The 20,787-nt window shown below is 42.6% G+C and overlaps 1 protein-coding gene across 2 annotated transcripts in view; it reads right to left on the bottom strand.

Annotated features, from left to right (window-relative positions):
- The window catches only part of Mtmr7 (myotubularin related protein 7), an 82,226-nt gene extending 64,434 nt beyond the window's left edge, over positions 1-17,792 (bottom strand). The window contains exon 1 of one of the 2 annotated variants that reach the window (XM_005066642.4): positions 17,664-17,792. In XM_005066642.4, coding sequence (XP_005066699.1) covers positions 17,664-17,687 — 24 coding nt within the window. In that variant the 5' untranslated portion in view covers positions 17,688-17,792. Of the gene's footprint in view, positions 1-8,828; positions 8,862-17,663 lie in introns of those variants that run through there. The other variant, XM_040731785.1, reaches the window with a different exon arrangement.
- Positions 17,793-20,787: the final 2,995 nt, after the last annotated feature.

Genomic DNA, 20,787 nt, shown 5'->3' with positions numbered 1-20,787 from the left:
ATTAAAACAATGGGTCTCAACACATCAGTAAACTAATCAAGATAGCCCCTCCACAGGCATACTTACAGACCTATCTACAAGTGATTTTAGAGTCTGTCAAGTAGACAATTAACAATAACCCCCCATTACCCATGCATTATTTGCACCTATGTACTTGGAAATTACAAAGTGGTTTTGTTTATGGGAGGTAGCACCATCTGTATAACAGTTGCTATGATGTTTCAAGACATTCCAAAATTCCTGAACTATCAGTAGTCCCACTCTGAATGATATGAGAGAGGGAGGGGGAGGGGCAGGGGCAGGAACAGGGAGAGAATGAATTGTACATGTGTGGTGGTAGTGGTATATGTCTCAGTGTTCTCCACAAAAGTAATTATTGCTAAGTCAACCCATAACTGAGGCCAAAGTTTCACTGCTTCCTCCCATTGAATCCTCACATCTATAGCACAGTTCCCTTGTGTTAAAGTAGAGGTAACCAGAGATGTACTCAGTTACAGTTGGTGAAGAACCCTGATACGCAAGAGGAAAAACTGAAGCAAAAACAAATTCTTCACACCATTCAGAATTGCTATAATCTTATAGTTAGGGTGGTGGTAAGATTTTCTAATTTAAAAGGGAAGCACTTTCTTTTTCCTTCTTATGTAAGATTGCCTAATCAAATAAAGAGCAGTAGTCAGGGAGCTTCAAGGGTTTTCCAGTCAAGTCTTTGGTAGAAAAAAAAAATCATGAACACCAATCCTTTCCCCAAAAGGCACATTTAAACTGTTCAAAACTATAAAAACCAATGAAAGTCATTTCCCAGGACCATTTTATTCAAAGGTCAGAGACAGAAGAACAAGTACGGGAAGGGAAAAAAAAAATCACAGAGCACAATCCAAGGAAATACATGCAGCACTCTGTCTTCAGGGACCCTCAAGGCCTTTAGTACAACTCATGAAATACACTGCTGTGCCACTAAATTATTTTAAAAGCATGGTTAGTAAGCATGACACCTGCGAATGAACCCAATGACAATTAGAAAGTTGAGCCCCATCAGTTTAAGTTTTTCAACTTAATAAACGTATTACTTAGTTATGCTCGTTTGCTGAATGCCTATTGTATGCCAGGGACCCAGACAATTTACCAAAGGTTCCCAATGAGTAACTAGTCACAGACTATTTGACTCTGTCTATCTGTTACAAACCTTCTAGCAGAAAGAGAAATCTCAGCCTCACATGGCTCAGGCCAGAGATGTTACTAAATCGTATGTCTACAAAGGTCAGTGGTTACACTAGGTTCAGACTGGCAGAAACTCAGAACACCCAGTTCCTCACACCCCAACTCCTGACCACACCCTCCTGCATGCTCTGGGCTCTCTGCTCCAGGTCACTCCAGCAACCCCAGCCTTATCATCCACTACATCTATGGATAGAAGAGCATCAGATGACCCCTCCCCCACAGCACTGCAGCTCCCTGGGTCACATGCTTATCCAGAAAGCCACATAGTGATGCAATCTGAGAGCTGGGACTGCTAGAACAGGACACACACCCTGCACACAGACTGGGCAAACATCTTAAGAGCCAAGGAGAGTGACAATGAATCAGCACACATCTACCAGAGTTCTACGGAAACAGCCGTCCGTCTACACACTTTGACCAGGCCACCCTACCCACCCGATCATGGGGCCTTCCGTAGCACACACCCACCTGATCTGTTTAGCAGCCCTTCCTTTCATTCCCCCAAACAAAACAGACCTCACTGACTACCCTTTGGAGACATAGTGGCACATCAAAATTTATAGTGAAAGCCAAACCTTCACCCTCTTCCAACAGCTGTCTGGCCCACATTTTCACTTTGTCCTTAAGCACTAACTTTTCTCTGGACAGTGCTGGATTCATCCAGATTAACTAAAGTCAGGAAGGTTTACATTGGGAAAATCCATAGCCCAGCCTTATGCAGACTTACAATTCAATGTGTTTAGACAGACACACATTAGACAAGAGAAAAGTCACCCCTGTAATCTTGTAGTTTTGAAAACTCTCAGGAGAAGAAGATAAAGATATAGCCTGACTACATTAAAAAAAAAAAGTTAAAATCTTGGAATTACATGCATGTTAGGAGGACTTCTGCAGTGTGCCAGATGTCACAGTGAATAAGCAATGTATTTCCCAATTTGCTGAAAAGTTTAAGTCCTTCTACCACATGGGAAATCGGGGAACTGGATCACACACACCTCTAAAGATTTGTGAGCCACATACATATTCTCAGATAATTCCTACACAGTTAGATCCCACCTGTGAAAACAAAGGCTTTGAGACTCTTTTAATATAAGACAAAAAAAAAAAAAAACCAGTTTCATTTCCTATGTTAAGGTTCTTCTGTCTGATTTAGGTCAAGACAAGGAAATTAGCTTGACAATTCTGAAGAGACCTGAATGTTTACACATAAGCAGGGTGCTGTTCTACCCATTTATTTAGTTGCTAAGAGGACAGGTTTGGCTGACATTTAACTCAACTTCAAAATTCCTCTGAGGTAGATAATGGAGTTAAAATGGTGACACGGAACAGTAGCTGCTGGAGAAAACGAGTGCCGGGAACCCCTGGGAAAGGCAGAAGAAGGGTGCCCCTGTGGCTCAGGGCCAACCACAGACATCACAGAAGCCAGCTCTCCTAAGTGGTCAGACACTTGAGAGTTTGCATGGGGCCGAAGGATTTATTTTGGTAGGGTGACCCTGGATGTGTAGGCTCAAAGAACATGTGCCGCTGAACAAAAGGAAAGTCCCAGGATTTATTTCAACGCCACCTTAAAATAACCTCGACCAAAAATACCATTTTTCTGGAAGCATAAATGAGAGAAAAGGGATTGAAAAAAATGCTTAAAAAATAAATTAAGAACAGATGCTGGGCCTGATATAATTCAGATACTAAGTGTACAAAGCAATCTATTAATGACAGATGTGTTAAATAGAATAAAGTCGTTTAAAACAAGTTAACTACTTTTGGGAAGAAAAGACCTTGCAATGATTCAATACAGAATGCTAGAGGCTTTTCTGTGATAATGATGCATTCCTCTAAAAGTATTTGTACATTTCTAAAGTCCTTCTGAATTTGACCTATTTCTGACAAAAGCACTGGCTAATAAAAGACTAAATAAACCCTTTACTTACAAAGCTCTTTGGAAACTATAGGAAAATATTTTTCCAAGGCCTAGCTGTGCCAAATGGAACTTACTGTGGTCCACTGAGAGGAGACAGCCGGGGCACAGAAAGAGGCAAGTCTTATCCTCTCCCACCAACCCTGACAACTCCAAGGGCCTGAGGATGGAAGAGTGGAGGCCGGCCATCCATCCACCCATCCATCCACCCACCCATCCATCCATCCATCCATCCATCCACCTACCCACCCACCCACCCATCCACACATCCATCCACCCACCCATCCACCCATCCATCCATCCACCCACCCACCCACCCACCCACCCACCCACCCATCCATCCAGGGAAAAGCCAGGATGCATGGTGTCTACACATCCCCACACTGTACTCCTGGATGCTGAAACCCTGGAAGACAGACTGCACAATCATACTGCATTCTCTTCCTCCTCTAGCAGTAGAGCCCTTGAGACCATTATTCTCCTTTTATGAGATGAATGTAAAGTGAAATGTTTCACAGACACAAGAATAGGAGTCCTCTTCTGAGTTCTGAAAGGAAAAGCTGCACTACTGTCCTGCCACAGTGAAGTGACATGCTCAGCACATCCTAATACCCAAGTCTACCCTTGCTCGGCCACACCACGCAGTGGCCAGTCTCTATCATCCTCTAAGGTGCTATGATGCCTCTGGTAATTGACCTTTACTTTATACTTACCAACACTGCCTCAATGCACGCTATTCTCACAGTACTGCTCAGAATCTAATCTCAAGGAAAAGACCAGTTATTTTGCATTTGATCCCACAGTCCCATGAGCAACATTAGGCACACACTTTTATAGCTATTCCACGGCTTACTGGATTCCATAAGCAATAAACACTAACAATTGCAGATTAACCACCTACAACTGTAGGATCCCTAACGATGGGCCCTATAATATTTATTCTATGAATGAAAATTAATAATGCTTTAGTTAAAAACAAAGCATAGGAGAACTTGTAGGTAGAACTGGGTATGTTTAAGCAGGAAGGCACTCTTAACTGAATTTGAATTTTCAGATCAGAGAAAGGAATATTCTATTATGGAGCACATTGTAAGTAAAGGAAACAAAGAACTGGAATAATAAAAGAAATGAGAACTCATGTCCTGTAACTAAAATGAAGGATAATAAGAAACAAAGACATTGAAAGGTCTTGAATCTTGGACCCAAAGTCACATTAAACCACATTCTCTATTCATTTATTCTACTATAAGCAGTTCCTCCTTATAGTAGGCACTGACTTAGATGCTGGTGATACATAAATAATTGAGTTAATGTCACTGCCTGCATCCTATTTGGGAATGTATGGGCAAGAAATAGACAACACACCAGACTGGCAAATAAAATGTGTGTGTATGCATTTGTTCATGCTAGAGGACCCCAGATCTGAGGGAGCAAATTAAAGCAGATAAACACATTTGTAGGGATAGTGGTCTGCTCAGAAAAGGCTTCTCTAGTGGTGAGCTTTTCCAAATGAGAGCTGAGTCAGCCATGTGGAAATATAGGGAAGAACATTCCAAGAAGAGGGAGAAAGTACAAAGGCAGGAACAGCCATGGATGTTCAGGCAGTAGGGATGGCCGATCAGAGCACATCGGAGGTGGGAAGGAATGGACCAGGTGGCACAGGTTACAGACATGAGTCTTGGAGAAGCTTCTAGACTGTGATATGAATTCAACTTATGTTGAGTGTGGTGGGAAGCCACTGGAAAGCTGACGGGAGAAAGGGAATTCAGCTTGAGAAAGAAAGGTTCTAGAAATGAGACGGTTTCTCCATACAGAGATTTCAAATAACTGTATAAAATGATTACAATATGCTTGTCTAACTCCAAATGACAATGTAAGTTCTGTGAAACTAGGAGTGCCAGTCATGTTAACCATCAGAGATCCAGGTGGTTACACAAGATCTACCATGTACACAAGAATCACTCAAGTCAACAAACAAATGCATGGACAGACTTCCGAGCTATCTTCTTAGTTCAAAGGGCAGAATCCCCCTTTTAAAACCAAAACTGCTCAAACTGGTTGAATTGTACCTGGAGCATTCTAAATACCTTGTGCTTTACCACATCTGGAAGAATAAAACTTTCAGAATTTGGCAATAAATTTATTTCTCCGGGAATCTGTGATAAGCAGTGTTTTAATAAGCAAAAATGAGGAGAAAAGTAAATATACAATTTTTATGAAGCTGTCATAGCTTGCCACAAGGTTTTAAATGGAAGCTATTTTTAAACTATTGCAAATGACTATGGGAGGAAGGGTTGGGTCCATGTCCTGGGAAGTACTCTTACTCCCAAAGGCTTCAACTAGCTGTCCACTGGGGGAAAGGGCATTACAAAAAATAGTATAAACTGTTCCTGGCCTAAGAAATATGATACAGAATGAGCTACTTACAGGCCCTCTGAGTATAGAGTAAGAATACAAAGCCAAGCCTTCACACACACAATCACGAAATTTGGGGTATTTAGTCAAGAGTTTAATGTCATACATACTTCCACAGCCTGTCCTGTTCAAAGTGGAAAAAGTAACAATAAAGCTAGTTACAACCCGTGTAAATCTCCTTTGTGAAGTCACGCATCCCTGCAGAGACCAGGCAGAAGTGACAAAAACTTAACCTCAAGTGAGTCCACCTAGGAAATACTAAAATTTACCAAGAAGTAAATAATGGCAAAGGTAGCCACACACAGGAGTTCAATCTCTCCATTACTCAAGCATGCAAATGTTCCTAGGTACATAACAGTGCTCTAATTGAATCCCTTTTCAGTAAAATGGTAGTTTTCTCCACTACAGTTGTGCTTTCTGCCCACAACACACACACACACACACACACACACACACACCTCTCTCTCTCTCTCTCTCTCTCTCTCTCTCTCTCTCTCTCTCTCTCTCTCTCTCTCTCTCTCTCTCTCTCTCTCTCATACAAACACACTCCAAAAAGACCCTCCCCCTCAGGAATCTGGGCAATGTCTCACAGGCCTCTGCAGAGTCTCCCTGGGTATAACTGGATACTTTCCTAAAATCCATGAGCTTGCAGAGATTAATGTTTTTATTAACGAAAACTACACTCTGAAAGCATGGGTGTGAGCTAGAGTTGGGTTCCACAAAGTCACTCTTTGTAGACTGCCTCCAGGGGAGAAAAATATTTAAACCCATTGTGGAGTGTGGAAGTGAGTAAGTAGGTCAAATGAAATGTTTGGATTCAGAAAATTCTCTTTATTCTCATATTGCATGGAAGTTTTCTCAGCATACAAACCTGGCGTCATCTCTTTTTGCAATCAGAGTAATGATAACAATAATAAAAAGTGCTAAGAAATACCACAAGCCTCATTATTAAGTGCTGTAAATATATTCTGTCTGATCTGTAAAAGTCAAAGACTAGAGAAGCCAGAGTTGTGAGGGTTCTCAGGAACTCGTGGAGACCATATACCAAGTTGCAGACAGGACTGTGGTACCGACCACAGCCGGACACAAAGATTAAAGGAACAAAACTGAGCCGAGAAAGCCCACACATCTGTGCTGAACTCACTCTCAGCACGTGGGCCAAGACAAGGTGCAGGATCAAGCAGGGTCTTTTTTTTTTTTTTTTCAGTTTAAATTGAGATAAGAAACAAGGTTGCTTCACAAGTTAGTTCCAGGTCCCTCTCCCTTTCCCTCCCCTCCTCCCGTGCCCTCCCCCCAATCCCCCCAATCCCCCCCCCCCCGTTATCCCCTCATTCCCCCAGGGAGGGTGAGGCCCTCCATGGGGGTGTCTATAGTCTGTCATTTCATATAGGGCAGGGCCTAGGCCCTTCCCCAAGAGTTCAGGGTGAGAGTGCACCTCACATTGTTCTATGGGAGTCCAAAGTCCGTGTGTATACTTGGGATGGGTACTGATCTGCTGCCCAAGGCAAGCAGGGTCTTTTTAATAAACAGCTCTAGAAGCAACCGGTATTCCACAAGTCAAAGGACTACTGCCCTATATACCTCACACAACAAGCCAAACTTCATTCCAAGATTAAAAAAAAAACGTAAATATAAGTCTTTGTGACCTTGAATCAGCAATGGTTTATGAAAAAAAAAAAAGGAAGGAAGGGAAAGGGAAAGAAAAGGAAGGCACTAAGAAAGCAGATTAAACTGGATTCCCACCAAAACTCAGAAACTTTAATGTTTCAAAGGTCAATACTGAGAAAGACAAAAGACACACATGGAATGAAAGAAGATAATCACAAGTCATATATGCAATCATGAATCTATGAAGAACACTTACAGCTCAAAAGTTAAAGGCAGTAACCCAGCTAAAAACAAATGATTTAGACAGATATGTATCTAAATAAGATGTAATAAACTCATAGGAGAAAAGTAGCCAAAATAATTAGTTGTCAGAGAGGTGCAAACCACCGCCAGTGGGGACAAACTCCACCATTTACAGAACAACTATAGTCTTGAGAGTAGAAAGCAAATGCTGGTGAGGAGGTGATGAAATTCGAATGCTCATTCATCTTTATTAGGAATAGAAAATGATGCAATATTCCTGGAAAACTGTTATGAACCAAGAGACTCCTGATTACACCCCAGAGTACTTGAAAACATGAGTTTCCCCAAAGCATTAGTACATAAATGTTTATAGATGTACTACTCATAGTAAATAAAATATTCAGATATAACCCAAATACCTATCACTAAGAAATGGGTAAACAACCTTGAATACATTCACAATATAATATTAAGCAGCAATTGTACCAGGCTTTTTATTTTTAACCACCAACCAGCTCCCAAATCATGACACAGAGACTTATTATTAGTTTTGAATGCTCGGCCTAGCCTAGCCTAGCTTAGACACGTTTCTGGTTAGCTCATTTAATTTAAATTAGCCTGTTTATCTACCTTTTGCCTCGGGGCTTATCCTTTCTTTCTTCTGTATATGTATCTTTCAGTGCTTCTCTGTGTCTGCCTTCTTGGCCTGGGCGGCTCCCTCGTTCCCTCCTCTTCCTGCTCTTGCTGCTCTTCTCGAGTCTAGATTTCTCCTCCTGTTTGTTCTCTCTGCCTGCTGGCCCTACCTATCCTTCCTCTGCCTACCTACTGGCTGTTCAGCTCTTTATTAGACCAATCTGGTACCTTAGGCAGGCAAGGTGAATCAGATGTGACGTATTTACATAATTAAACACACATCCTTACATCGTTAAACAAATGCAGTATAGATAAAAGTAACACACCTTTACACAGTTAAAGTAACATTCTGCAGCATAAACGATTGTAACACAAGCAATAGCTGGGAGATGTAGCTCACGACATAGGCTCCCGCCTTAGCACTGGAACGAGGTAACCATGTGTGGTGGCTGGGGGTGAGCCTACAATCCCAGTACTTCAAGATCATTCTCTGAGCCAGTATAAGCTACAGAACCCTATTTCAAAACAAGAATACTATTAAGCAATATATTCTAAAAACTGTATGAGCCCTAAAACATTACACTGAAAGAAGTTAGGCACAAAGAGTAATATATTATATAATGCCATTTATAGAAAATGTCCAGAAAGGGCAAATCTGTATGGCAGAAAGCAGATTAGTGGATGGTCACAGTATGGAGAGACACAAAGGGGAAATAACTGCTAACATACACAGGGTTTCATTTTAGAATTAAAATTATATTTTGAAAATTGTATTTCTGTACAAAATTCATTTTACCTGAAGACTTATCGTCATGTATAAAGAACAGTGCCAGTCACCTGTCTTCTCAGAGTTCCATAACATTTTCTCCCACAACATGTGCATTTTACCTGAAGACTTATCGTCATGTATAAAGAACAGTGCCAACTCACTCCCAGTCACCTGTCTTCTCAGAGTTCTCCATAGCATTTTCTCGCACAACATGCGCACATATGCCATTCATATCCATAGTCTTCATTCTGCTACTTGAAAGGTATTGGTGCCAACTGCATACTATGTTCTATGAATGAATAAAAATACAATTCAAGAATGAAGAATTTTTAGTTCTGTGACAGACTGTGTGCCCTAAATATCAAAGGCTGACTCGGGACAGCAAGACTTCATCCAAGTGTGGACATGAGACGCCCTGTTCTATCTCTTTCCCTTATCCTCTAGAGACAGGATCTATCAGTGAATTGGGTGCTTGAGTTTGAGGGCTCCACTAGTGGACAGCATGCCCTGGTGACCCTGCTGTCTCACGACCCCCGCTTGCAGCCAGCCTGTTTTCCACATGGGAGCCTGGGGTGGCATTCGGTCCTCACATTTGTGGCAGCAAATTACTTCTCCCCTGAGCCATCTCTCCATCCCTAAGTATGAATGAATTTTGAGGCATGCCTAATACAATTTCTGTGAGGATTGGCTTCCTAAAGACAAGAGGTGTAACTGTCACAACTGTACTTTAAAGTGGAAGGGTTCGTATCAACAAACGTAGCCTCTGAAGGGTGAGAGTCCATGGCTGATTTCACAGACGACTATCTCCTCTGCAGGTGTTAAAAAGTACTGGGTGACACTGGGCGTGTCTACATGAAAACACAATGCTGCATCTGGTTCTTCTGGTAAAAACCAAATTGGAGTTGATAACAAATGCAAACTGTTTTCCTGGAAATAAAAATGCAAACAGGCAGCCTAAAGCCTGCGCCCGGGTGCAGCCAGCCTCCAAATGTCCTTTCACTTCACCCCAGAAGCACAACAAAGACTGGTGCTCTGGAGGCACACAGAATGTGGAGGCACACAGAATGTGGAGGCACACAAGAAGGTGGGGTCACACAGAATGTGGGGTCACACAGAATGTGGAGGCACACAGAAGGTGGAGGCACACAGAATGTGGGGTCACACAGAATGTGGAGGCACACAGAATGTGGAGGCACACAGAATGTGGGGTCACACAGAATGTGGGGTCACACAGAATGTGGAGGCACACAGAATGTGGGGTCACACAGAATGTGGGGTCACACAGAAGGTGGAGGCACACAGAAGGTGGAGGCACACAGAATGTGGAGGCACACAGAATGTGGAGGCACACAGAATGTGGGGTCACACAGAATGTGGGGTCACACAGAATGTGGGGTCACACAGAATGTGGGGTCACACAGAAGGTGGAGGCACACAGAATGTGGAGGCACACAGAAGGTGGAGGCACACAGAATGTGGGGTCACACAGAATGTGGGGTCACACAGAAGGTGGAGGCACACAGAAGGTGGGGTCACACAGAATGTGGGGTCACACAGAAGGTGGAGGCACACAGAAGGTGGAGGCACACAGAATGTGGGGTCACACAGAAGGTGGAGGCACACAGAATGTGGAGGCACACAGAAGGTGGAGGCACACAGAATGTGGGGTCACACAGAATGTGGGGTCACACAGAATGTGGGGTCACACAGAAGGTGGAGGCACACAGAAGGTGGAGGCACACAGAATGTAGGGTCACACAGAATGTGGAGGCACACAGAATGTGGGGTCACACAGAATGTGGGGTCACACAGAAGGTGGAGGCACACAGAAGGTGGGGTCACACTGTGCAACCCTGAATCTCAGACTGTCCCCTCTAGCTGAAAACCCTGTTTAAGCTCAGTTTCCTCAGCACTGAAGGGGGGCTAACAACGGTATTCACCTGAAAGCGACTGAGAAATCCATGGATTATCGTCACATGGAAAGCTACAGACCAGCACTGAGTGCAATGGCTACCGTGCTCTGTAAGAGGGCTTTCATCAGGCCATCGCCTTAGCGTTGTCATAAATACCTACAAAATATGCTCGCTCTTGCAGGTGGGCAAAGAAACAAATCAACAGGTCACATATCATCGCCAAAAGTTAATTATTAACTGACATGTGAAGCAAGTCCGCTTCTAATTTAAATAAAAAATATAATGGAAAAAATTTTTAAATGCTACAATAGCAACATACAAAATTCTGGAAGAAAATGCTAAAAAGTCAACAAATTAATCTTTAAAAATGTATGTTGACAAGGAACCAAAGAATAGAACACAGGAAACACAGTTCTGCACAATGACATAAATGCGCTGATGTTACTATGGTTATTTATTACTGATAAGATGGGTGTAATCTTCAGAAGCATCCCCAGGCACCTGTTTCCTGTTAGGAGCCATGTCTAAAGTTCTCAGCAGCTCCCCTCACAGTGCTGCCAGCAGAAGACCAAGTGTCCATCAACACATGAACCTCTCCAGGGTATTTCACATGTAAGCATGGACTGACTCCTTCCTGGTTGGTGTTAAGTGGCTTCCATCTCAGTTTTCCAATTGCATCCCCTAATGACTGAAGGTGCTAAGTGTTTTCTCCTGTATTTTCTTCCTTTCATTTTATGTAAATCCTTTGTTTATTTTGAATCTGAATTTTTTATTTTTCCCCAGATTCCTTAAAGAAATTATTGTTTTAAAAGTCACTAATGGATGTTTATTATCACTGGTCAGTAGGGATCCAACCCTGGGCTTGTTGCCTTGTCAGACAACACAAACAAGTCAGTGCAGTGCAGCGTCAGTCTCCCATCCAAGCTGCATCCCAGCCTTCGGATTACACCCATTCAGACTCTTTGCCGTTTCCTGTCCACCATGAGGGATCTCCCCATCACACGCGCTCGCTAGCAAGATGTCCAACCCAGCTGACACAAGCCAACCAACCATGGACCAAATCCTCTGAAACTGTGAGCCAAAGGCGTCATGCTCTGATACTCTCACATAAACTAAAATAAGTCACTTAGCAGTTTAGAAAAGTCCTTAACATGTCGAGCGAAGTTTCTCTGGAATCAAGCAATTCTACTCTTAGAGAAAAGACATCTTTTGGTTGTTGTTGTTTCTCATGTTTTAGTAACCATAAAAAGTAGAGTCAACCTAGTCTCTACCAACAGATAAATGGATATGGTGTATACAAATAAACAGATGCACATGTGGGTTCATTGTAACATGCAGAACAGATGGCAAGAAAAGCTGAGTGTAAGGGGATGAGAAGGACTGAACGCAGGTAGCTGGCATGAGTTGTGAAGGAGGATATAAAGCCAATTGTTTCTCTAGTTCTGATTCTGTTGGGTTTTTTGAGAAAAGACATTCTTAAGAAAACTGAAACATGGGTCCACATTAAAAATCCATACACGCCGGGCAGTGGTGGCGCACGCCTTTAATCCAGCACTCGGGAGGCAGAGGCAGGCGGATCTCTGTGAGTTCGAGGCTGGGCTGGACCTATAGCCTCCAAAACAATACAGAGAAACCCCGTCTTGAAAAACCAAAAAAAAAAAATCCATACACATAAGCTTACAGTGGAATTATGTAATAGCACTCAGAAAAAAGTGGCATAACTTGGGCAAAACTAGAAATCAGGTTTAAAAAGCCATAAAGAGCCACATATTTTATGATTCAGTTCATCTGAGATTTCCAGAAAAGATAATATAGTGCAGATTAGAAGTATATTATTGGTTGCTAGGATTAGGAGAAAGAGAAACAGGAAGGGATCACTAAGGGATTTCTGTGGGGGTGATTAAAAATGTTCAGAGCTGGACAGAGTGGTACACACCTGTATACACTTTCTAATATTTTTATCATCTGCAAATTATTTACTAAACAAAAGAAAAAGCCCTAGTCCCAGTGGTATGATGAAGACAGGCAGAGAGAAAGAAAATCTCAAGTCTCACTGTCAAAGAGAGAACTCACAAATGAGATTAGTATTCCCAAATGGAAGATACAGTCAAATTGGTCAGTGTGACATTAACTCTAGATAAGATTCTAAAATTAGTCACTTAATGGATCTTTGCATCAACCTAAAAAAGGAAACCATCAGCCATCAGGAACATCAAGATTCACTCAGTCATCGTTTCAAAAGGCCGTGTTTCCTTTCTTTCCCTGACGAACTGTTTGGAGGAGTGATGGAGGATGGGCTAAGAGACCTACTAAAGTTACCAAGGTCAAAGCCTTAAGAAGTGGGGCAAATGGCACCAGCTGCCAAGAATGTACACTTTCTCTTGGATAAGATGAGGAACAAGGCAACAAAACTATCCTATACAGAGCCTGGTACCAAACTGAGAGGATGGGTACAAGGATTCAAGACAAGACTGAGCAATTCAATGGGAGATAAGCAAACAATAACAGCAACAAGGCCTGACTCACGGAAGTTTAAGACACTGCAAGCCAAGGCTAACCAATGATTTCTTTGGGTGTGATGAAAGTTCTGGAACTGGATAGTGATGATGAGTGCACAACACTGCACATGTACAGAGATCACCGGGTTGCATATTTGATATAAGGGTCTTCTATTATGTACATCTATCTTATCACTTTAAATATAAATGCAATCATTACTGCAGTATATAGACATATACTGTATATATACACATGCATAGTAAGAGGACTCACAGTACAATCAAGTTATAGGTATAAGGCATATGAAACCTAGATTATTCATGCCTACTGCAAGAAACCAAGTACCGAAATAAAGAATACTGTTCCTTTTTTCAAGTATTATTTATTTCAAGTATTCTTCTGGAACTCCCAGATAGGGAAGCCCCAACATTCAACAAATATCACCCAAATGAATAGAATAATCAAAGTGAGGAACATAAAAGAACAAAATGGTTCGACCCCAAAAAAAAATACAACAGGCAAGTCTAATTTAGATGAAGGGCACATGCAACAGCCCCTCTGAGATTACATTTATTAGATTTATTTATTTTATGTGTGCTTTGTCTGTGTTTGTGTATGTGTACCACATGAGTGCTTGGTACTTGTGGAGGTCAGAAGAGGGCATTGGATGCCTCTGGAATTGGAGTTACAGATGGTAGTGAATTACCACGTGGGTGCTGGGAATTGAACCTGGGTCCTCTGCAAGAGGAACAAGTGCTGATAACCACTAAGCCATCTCTCCAGCCCCTGGGAGTACATTTAATTTGAAACTACAACTATGAGAAATTTAGCCTGATAAAGAGAAGATCAGTGTGTGCCATCTGCGATTCCTCCTGCGATGGAATGACAGACAAGTCCTGAGGTACAAAACAACCTGTCACACTTGAACCTTCAAAGGGCATTGCCCTGATCAGGAAATGGTCACTAAATAAAGCTGGGTAGTTAGGACAAGTCAATCACATGAAGCCCTAAAACCTTTTGGGGATTCTCGTTTCATGTCTAGGTTCAGAGATAAAATAAATCACAAATCAAAACAAAAAACAACAAAAAATCAACAAGACCACTGTGGCGGAGAAGATGGTCGATTACAACTGCCAGATTGACTGGATTTACAAGACAAACAAAGAAAAAACCTGGGGTATTAATGAGGCACATGAATGTGGGAAGCACAGTCCCCAGACTAGATAAACAGGGAAAAGAACTCAGCATTGTGAGCACCAAGGACCAAGCCATTCCTCCACCATGGCCTTGGACTGCAAAGCCTCAAACTGTGAGCCAGGCAGAGTAAGCCTTCCCACCGCAAGTTGCTTTCTGCCAGGTATCTGGTTGCTGCTGTAAGAAAATTAGTACAATTTAAGTGTGGCCATACCCTGTCATAACAGAATTACCCAGAAAAGAAGAAAACAGAAAATGAGGAGACTGTAGTAAGGGCTCAGACCTAAGGAGTGGGAGTCAGGAGAGAGAGGAAGTATGACATCGTCTGTACCACAGATGATATCATATTCCATTAATAACTCAAACTCACAAATCTGGGGGAAAGGGTTTTCGGGAGATTACTCAGCCGGACCTCAGGCAACCAAAGGAAATTCTAGCAACACTTCAAGTTGTTTCTAGCGACTCAGAAGTCGTTTTATATAAGTAATATGTGAGCTCAAATAATTGTTAACTTTCCAACAGCACTGGCATGTTTTCTCAGTGGTCAAAGTCCAACAGCAGAGCAGAGACCCCAATTTCCACTTCGGGAAAAGCCTTATTTCCGCCCAACTGCAAAGCAGCTTGCTCTTGGTACTCCCCACCCCCCTGCAGGGGACCATTCTGGTAGAAACGCATCCTGTTTAGCCTATGTTAAAAGCTTTAATAAAGTGTACACACAGGCACACGCAGAGAAAGAAATGTGTTCAAGGCACTCCTAATTATTCGTATGTATCTTCTTAACCTGCACTCCAGTGATGGGAGAAGTCCTTCTGTGTATATGTTTGTCTTTTTGGTTGATAAATAAAGCGCTATTGGCCAATAGGGAAACAAGATAGATGGGACTAGGAGAGGTGGAGGATTCTGGGAAATGGAGGCACAGTCAGTCACCATGTAGGACATGAGAGGAGTAAGAGGTCTGGACCCTTTCTCCGGTAAGAGAAGACCACGTGGAAATACTCAGATTAGCAGTTATGGGTTAATAATTAAGTCAGAGCTAGCCAACAAGAAACCATAACAAACGGCCCATGGCTTCATAATTAATATAGCGTCCTGCGTGTTCATTTGGACCTGATGCGGCCTTGGGACCAGGCTTGTAGGAAGAGTTATTGTAACAACTCCAGAGCACAGGCTAGGACAGGTATTAGTTTTCATTGAAGAAATCAATAATTTACATTGTCCATGGGAAAGCAACTACACAATCATGCAAGCATGCATTCATTTTCCTCAAAACAAACCCATTTCCATCCTGGCAAATACTGCATTTAAAAAAGTGAGTTGGCTAAGCAAATTTTGCATGTACAAACAAAAGACATAAGACTATAAAATCATGGGGAAACTCCCCATTCAGTTCCCAGAGAATGTAACAGAAGCATGGGGTGTAAGTATGAAAATGACTGTTAACAACTACACATTTCATGTATGCTTTTAAAGTAGCTATGCCCTTTTCCTTCATGCATATGCAACCTTTAATATCTAAACTTCATGTGTCTGGTGTATGCACCCCTAGAGGCTAGAGACACAGCATGCCCACGGCTTTTCTACCACTCTCCATCTTATTTTTTGAGGCAGGGTTTCTCTTGTTGAACTTGGAGCTTGCTATTTTGGCTAGACTGGCTGGCTGGTGTGCTGTAGCAATCCATTTGCCAACACACACCCGGCTGTTACATGGGTGTTGGGGATCCAAACTCAGATCCCTACGCTTGTGCCAACACACACTTTACTCGCTGAGCCATCTTCCGAGTCAACACACTTAACCTTTGGATGTTACTGTCTATGACTTTGTCATCTACAGTGTTCACGGTCGAGTATCAGGCTGTTGAGTCTTGTTTGTCTGATCTCATACTGTTCTAAGTTCTCTGTTTTGGGTTGGGCTGTTGATATCCACACAAGACACCACCTGTGTAAAGGGCCTCTTCAGCATGAAAGAGAAACGCCCTTGGTGAGAAACAAAGGAAATTCAGGGGTTAAACTCATCATTCTGGAATCAATTATTTAGTACCACTTAAGCCCTGAAAGCCCTGAGCCACCTATCTTGTGGTTTATGGCACTGTCCTCTAAGTTTACAATTCCCTGATTGTAAAGCAACAATTTAATTCCTCAGCGCAACATCAATACAATTTACATCTGCCGGTGGAGCTGACATTCTCCAATGAGCCAGAAGACTGACTCTTCCATAAACATAATATTAAAGAGGTTTTTACTAAGAGGTACCCGCCACCATTTCAGAATGTAGAGATAAATTCTTCCTGCTGGGTAGAGAACAAAGAAATTACATTTACCTGCCCATGAAATAATAATACCCCTTGGGACCACATGAGTTCTGTTCACTCAAATATAGCTTTGGTGTAAGTCTATCAGGGACCTGGATTTTAAATATATCGACGTTTCTGAAAGGACTGTAAGGTGGCAATAGCAGACAGAAGTATTCCTTCCCATGGGGTTTTAAAACGATAGGAATTTCTATCATTATTTTCATTCTAAATTATATTACAACAAAGAGTGGCAACGTTTGGTACAGTGGCCAAGGCTTCCAGACTTATTTAACTGGATAATCGGGAACCAGTCATTTTTGTTCAGTGGCAAACACTGGTGTTTTTTTTTTAACACACACCCCACGGGCGAATCTATAGGCAGCATCTTTCTTCCCTAAGAACCAAACAAAGTGGAAAGAAAAGACTATGCCATCGTTCAGTTATGGCAAGTATGGATCCTAAGCTCAGAGAAGGTCCCTAGCAGGAATGGGAAAGGATGCATCGTGTATGAGGCCTGAGCTTCAACACGCTTCCAAGTTCATTCAGGCCATCTGTTTATAATGCACTGCTTTCTTTGCACCTGCTATCCAAGGGCTTGCTTCCCTTTCAACTGCTCAGAGCTACCAGCACCTTTTTAAAAATGAGATTTTTAGAAGCCTACAACCAAGCAAGTAGAAAAACCTTGTTACTCGACAATTAGGGTTCATTCCCTCCTGCCCACCCCTGTGTCCACTGAGAAGCCCCCCTCCTCTCCCCACCTCTCACACCCACCCCGCCCCCCAAGGACAAGAGGGGTTAGCTCCTGCTAGGCCTGGGAGCCAGCAAGAGAAAGACCAATCTCCCAGAGCTCAGGAAGATGCTAGGGAGCCTCCAGCTCCTTCCTCGCTCGCGGTCCAGCTCCCCGCAGGGCAACCCAGTGAGCTGAGCATCCCTCCTTCTCTCCCTCCTCCGCCCAGGCCACCAACCTTGGGCGTGCGGATGTGCTCCATGGCGGGCCCGCGTCTGCAGGGTCCCCGGGCGGGCGCGGCCTCACGCACCTGCGCGCGCGTGCAGCGCGATGGGAAGGGAGGGGAGGGGGCTTCGGCGGGAGCGGGCGTGGGCGGGCCGTGGGCCTGGCTCCGCCTCCAGGTGCACGGGATGTGCGCACGCCCCTGGGCGCGTGCGCGGCCCCGGAGCGCCACTCTGCGCCTGCTCGCACCTGCGGGGGGTCCTCACCCTTGGACTTTGCCCTCCTTCTCAGCTTCCCCCTTGCTAAGGATCTCACTGCTCTAGCTGCTAGATGTTTTTCCAAGATAAGCATCTTCAAGTGGGCGGTGGTAGCGCTTTCCTGAAGTCCCAGCCATTCAGGAGGCTAAGGCAGGAGAATCGTTTGAGTCCAGCAGCTTGGAACCAGCAAGAGAGATGTAGATGAAGACATCCCCATATTAAAAAAAAAAAAAAATCAAAGACGGTCAGCCATCGTAATACAGTACTACTGTGGCACTACTGTTTCCTAAGGCACAAAGAGGGCTTTGTGTTGGGTGTGTCTTCTTGGAGAGATGCGAATTTGTGTATCTTTATACCCTCATTGGCTGCCTTCCAGAGCATCCCAGGATAGGTGGGATTTCAGAGTCCGGTAGGAGAAAAACAGACTGCAAATGCTCCCGATGCAGTACTCATAGTCTAGTGGGCTCTGGCTGTATTTTGGCCCAGGCTCAGCCAGCTGAGAATTTAGAATGTAAGTGAGATTAATACCAACGCTGTTAAGTCAGACATCTCACACCACCATGCAACTTCACTGTTGGGACTCTTGATAGAGATGTGAAAATACTTGGCCCTGTGCTAAGTACACACTGGCCATCTTTACCTGGCTTTAACTAAATAGAAACTAGAGACACAATCATGCATTATAAGGTTCCTTTAAGCCACTGGGGAAAGCCAGAGACTAAAGAACTCAGCTCCAAGTGGACAGCCTCTGACATACTGAAATTTCTTAGAACAATTCTTGGGAGTAGTATTTGTTTTGTTGTTTTTCTGGTCCTTATTTATGACAGTTGTAAATTCTTTGGCCACACATACTCTTTGATTGATTGATTGATTGGTTGGTTGATTGATTGATTGTATCTCCTGTTCAATGTCTGGTAGGCATCTTGCAGTCTTCCAAATGTTTATTCAATAATGTCGAATTTGTTTTAAAATTGTCACACACTCTTCACATAGTTTAGGCCATCCTCTTACCGCCATGGAAACTTCATAGGAACAAGCACTATAAACCATCACTTGTAAAAGACAAGAATGACCCAAAGTGTAATTTCCTCTTTAGTAAAGAGCACCAAGAGTAGTCGGTAGCACTCTGGTCTCTACTCCAACTGGCCCCACTCTCCTCATTTACAGAAGGAGAGCACCATCTCCATCCTAGATGACCTCATCTCCAAATTAAATCTTATGATGTAAGGAGCTTATATCTGTTTGGGGTGACAGAGGGGGGCGGCTGGATTTCTGAATCAGATGACAGTTCTGGAACGATGCGCTTTCAGGTTCTCTTTTCTGGTAGGCTAATCAAGAATCTACTGGATCAGCAATTCTTGCCTATGAACATTATAGTATAAATTTGAAAATATCAATCCATATGTGAAGAGATGCAAGTCTGAACAATTCAAGATTAATTTAAAATATTTATCATTTAAAAATCATTGAACTTATAAAAAACACCCTTGTAAAATAAGCACTAAGTTAAATCAATCGTTTGATTATATGCCAATACTTAAGATAATCATAAGTTAACAAAATATGATGGACATATTATAGTAATAAGGAAAGAAGTTTCCACTAAAAGCAATTGGGCTCCATCTAAAACTCCCTAAGGAGTATTTTTCAACTTGTCCTCTGGCTCGATCATTATAGAGGTTATTCAATGAGGTGTTTAGCCCTTAGTAATACATGAAGTCTTTAGTACTTAAGATGCTACCATATATCCCTCAGGTTCACTACTTTCACTACATACCAGCCAGTAGAATGGAAGAGACTGAAGGTTTTGTTTTGTAGAAGGGATCCTAGAATGGTAAGGTAAGGGAACAATATTTGTTATTGAAACACCTAATTTTAATACGTCTATATTCATGGAATGCCTAAATTCATCCTAGGTAGGTGATAAAGCTGAATAATCATTTATTGAAGGGAGACAGTGTCATTATTTAAGCAATTCATACTCAAGATTATTACAGCAGATGGCAAGAGATTGATTAATGATGTAGATGAGAATACTGTTATAAATGTGATGCAGCTAACACCAAGCAAATGAAGTTAAACCAACTAAGATGTTCACAAAGTGTGTGGAAATGCCTAAGGAAACTCCCCACTGTACCTTGAACATTTTTGCTATTAGATAAAACCCAGTGGATAGAGTTAGGATCAGATACTAAGTTCTTAAAGTTCGATGTTGCTAGAGAAATTTTTACATAAAAACCGGGGACTTTTCCAATACTCTGGGATCTTCAGTGGCCTGAAGAGATTTGGAAATGTGCCAAACGCTTACAAGTCTTTCTGGAACACTTTGATTTCTCCCAAGACAACTCAAATTTCTGATCTGGCAATGACCCTAAAAAAGTGTTTCCCTGGGGGCTAGTGTGGCTAATGATTGCACATTCGGCAAAACCCTAGTCAGGATTATTAAACCCTACTGCCCCATGCTACAAGTAAAAGAGTGTACGCATCTCCAGACAAGCCCAGGCACTGATAGAAAATGCTATGAGGCACCTATATGAGAAGATCAGAGATGCATGTGGGGTTTTGCCTTGTAGGAAAAAATAGATATCCCCCAGCAGGGTTTAAATAAAGTTGATAGTATGAAATACCATGTCTTCTTTGGCTTTGCCCTGTATCAAGAATGTAGAGAAAGAACACTAAGTGCATTGTAGACAGCTCTGCCCTTTTTCCAGAAGCCAGAAAAGAAACATCGGGGCAGCCAAAAAGAGCACTTAGCTCTGTGAGCAGGCAGGGGTGTTTAAATAGTCTCCTTCATTTTGTTCTCTCTCCAGGAAGACTTGGGGATCAAGCCAAGTCTGTGTCCTTAGGCCACTTACAGTGCTTATTCCTTTTCCCTCCCTTCCC

Source organism: Mesocricetus auratus, unplaced genomic scaffold (assembly GCF_017639785.1).
Source record: "Mesocricetus auratus isolate SY011 unplaced genomic scaffold, BCM_Maur_2.0 Super-Scaffold_100026, whole genome shotgun sequence".
In the NCBI taxonomy this organism is placed as follows: Eukaryota; Metazoa; Chordata; class Mammalia; order Rodentia; family Cricetidae; genus Mesocricetus; species Mesocricetus auratus.
Note: the sequence above shows the minus strand (reverse complement) of the source record. Positions and strands in the feature narration are given on the sequence as shown.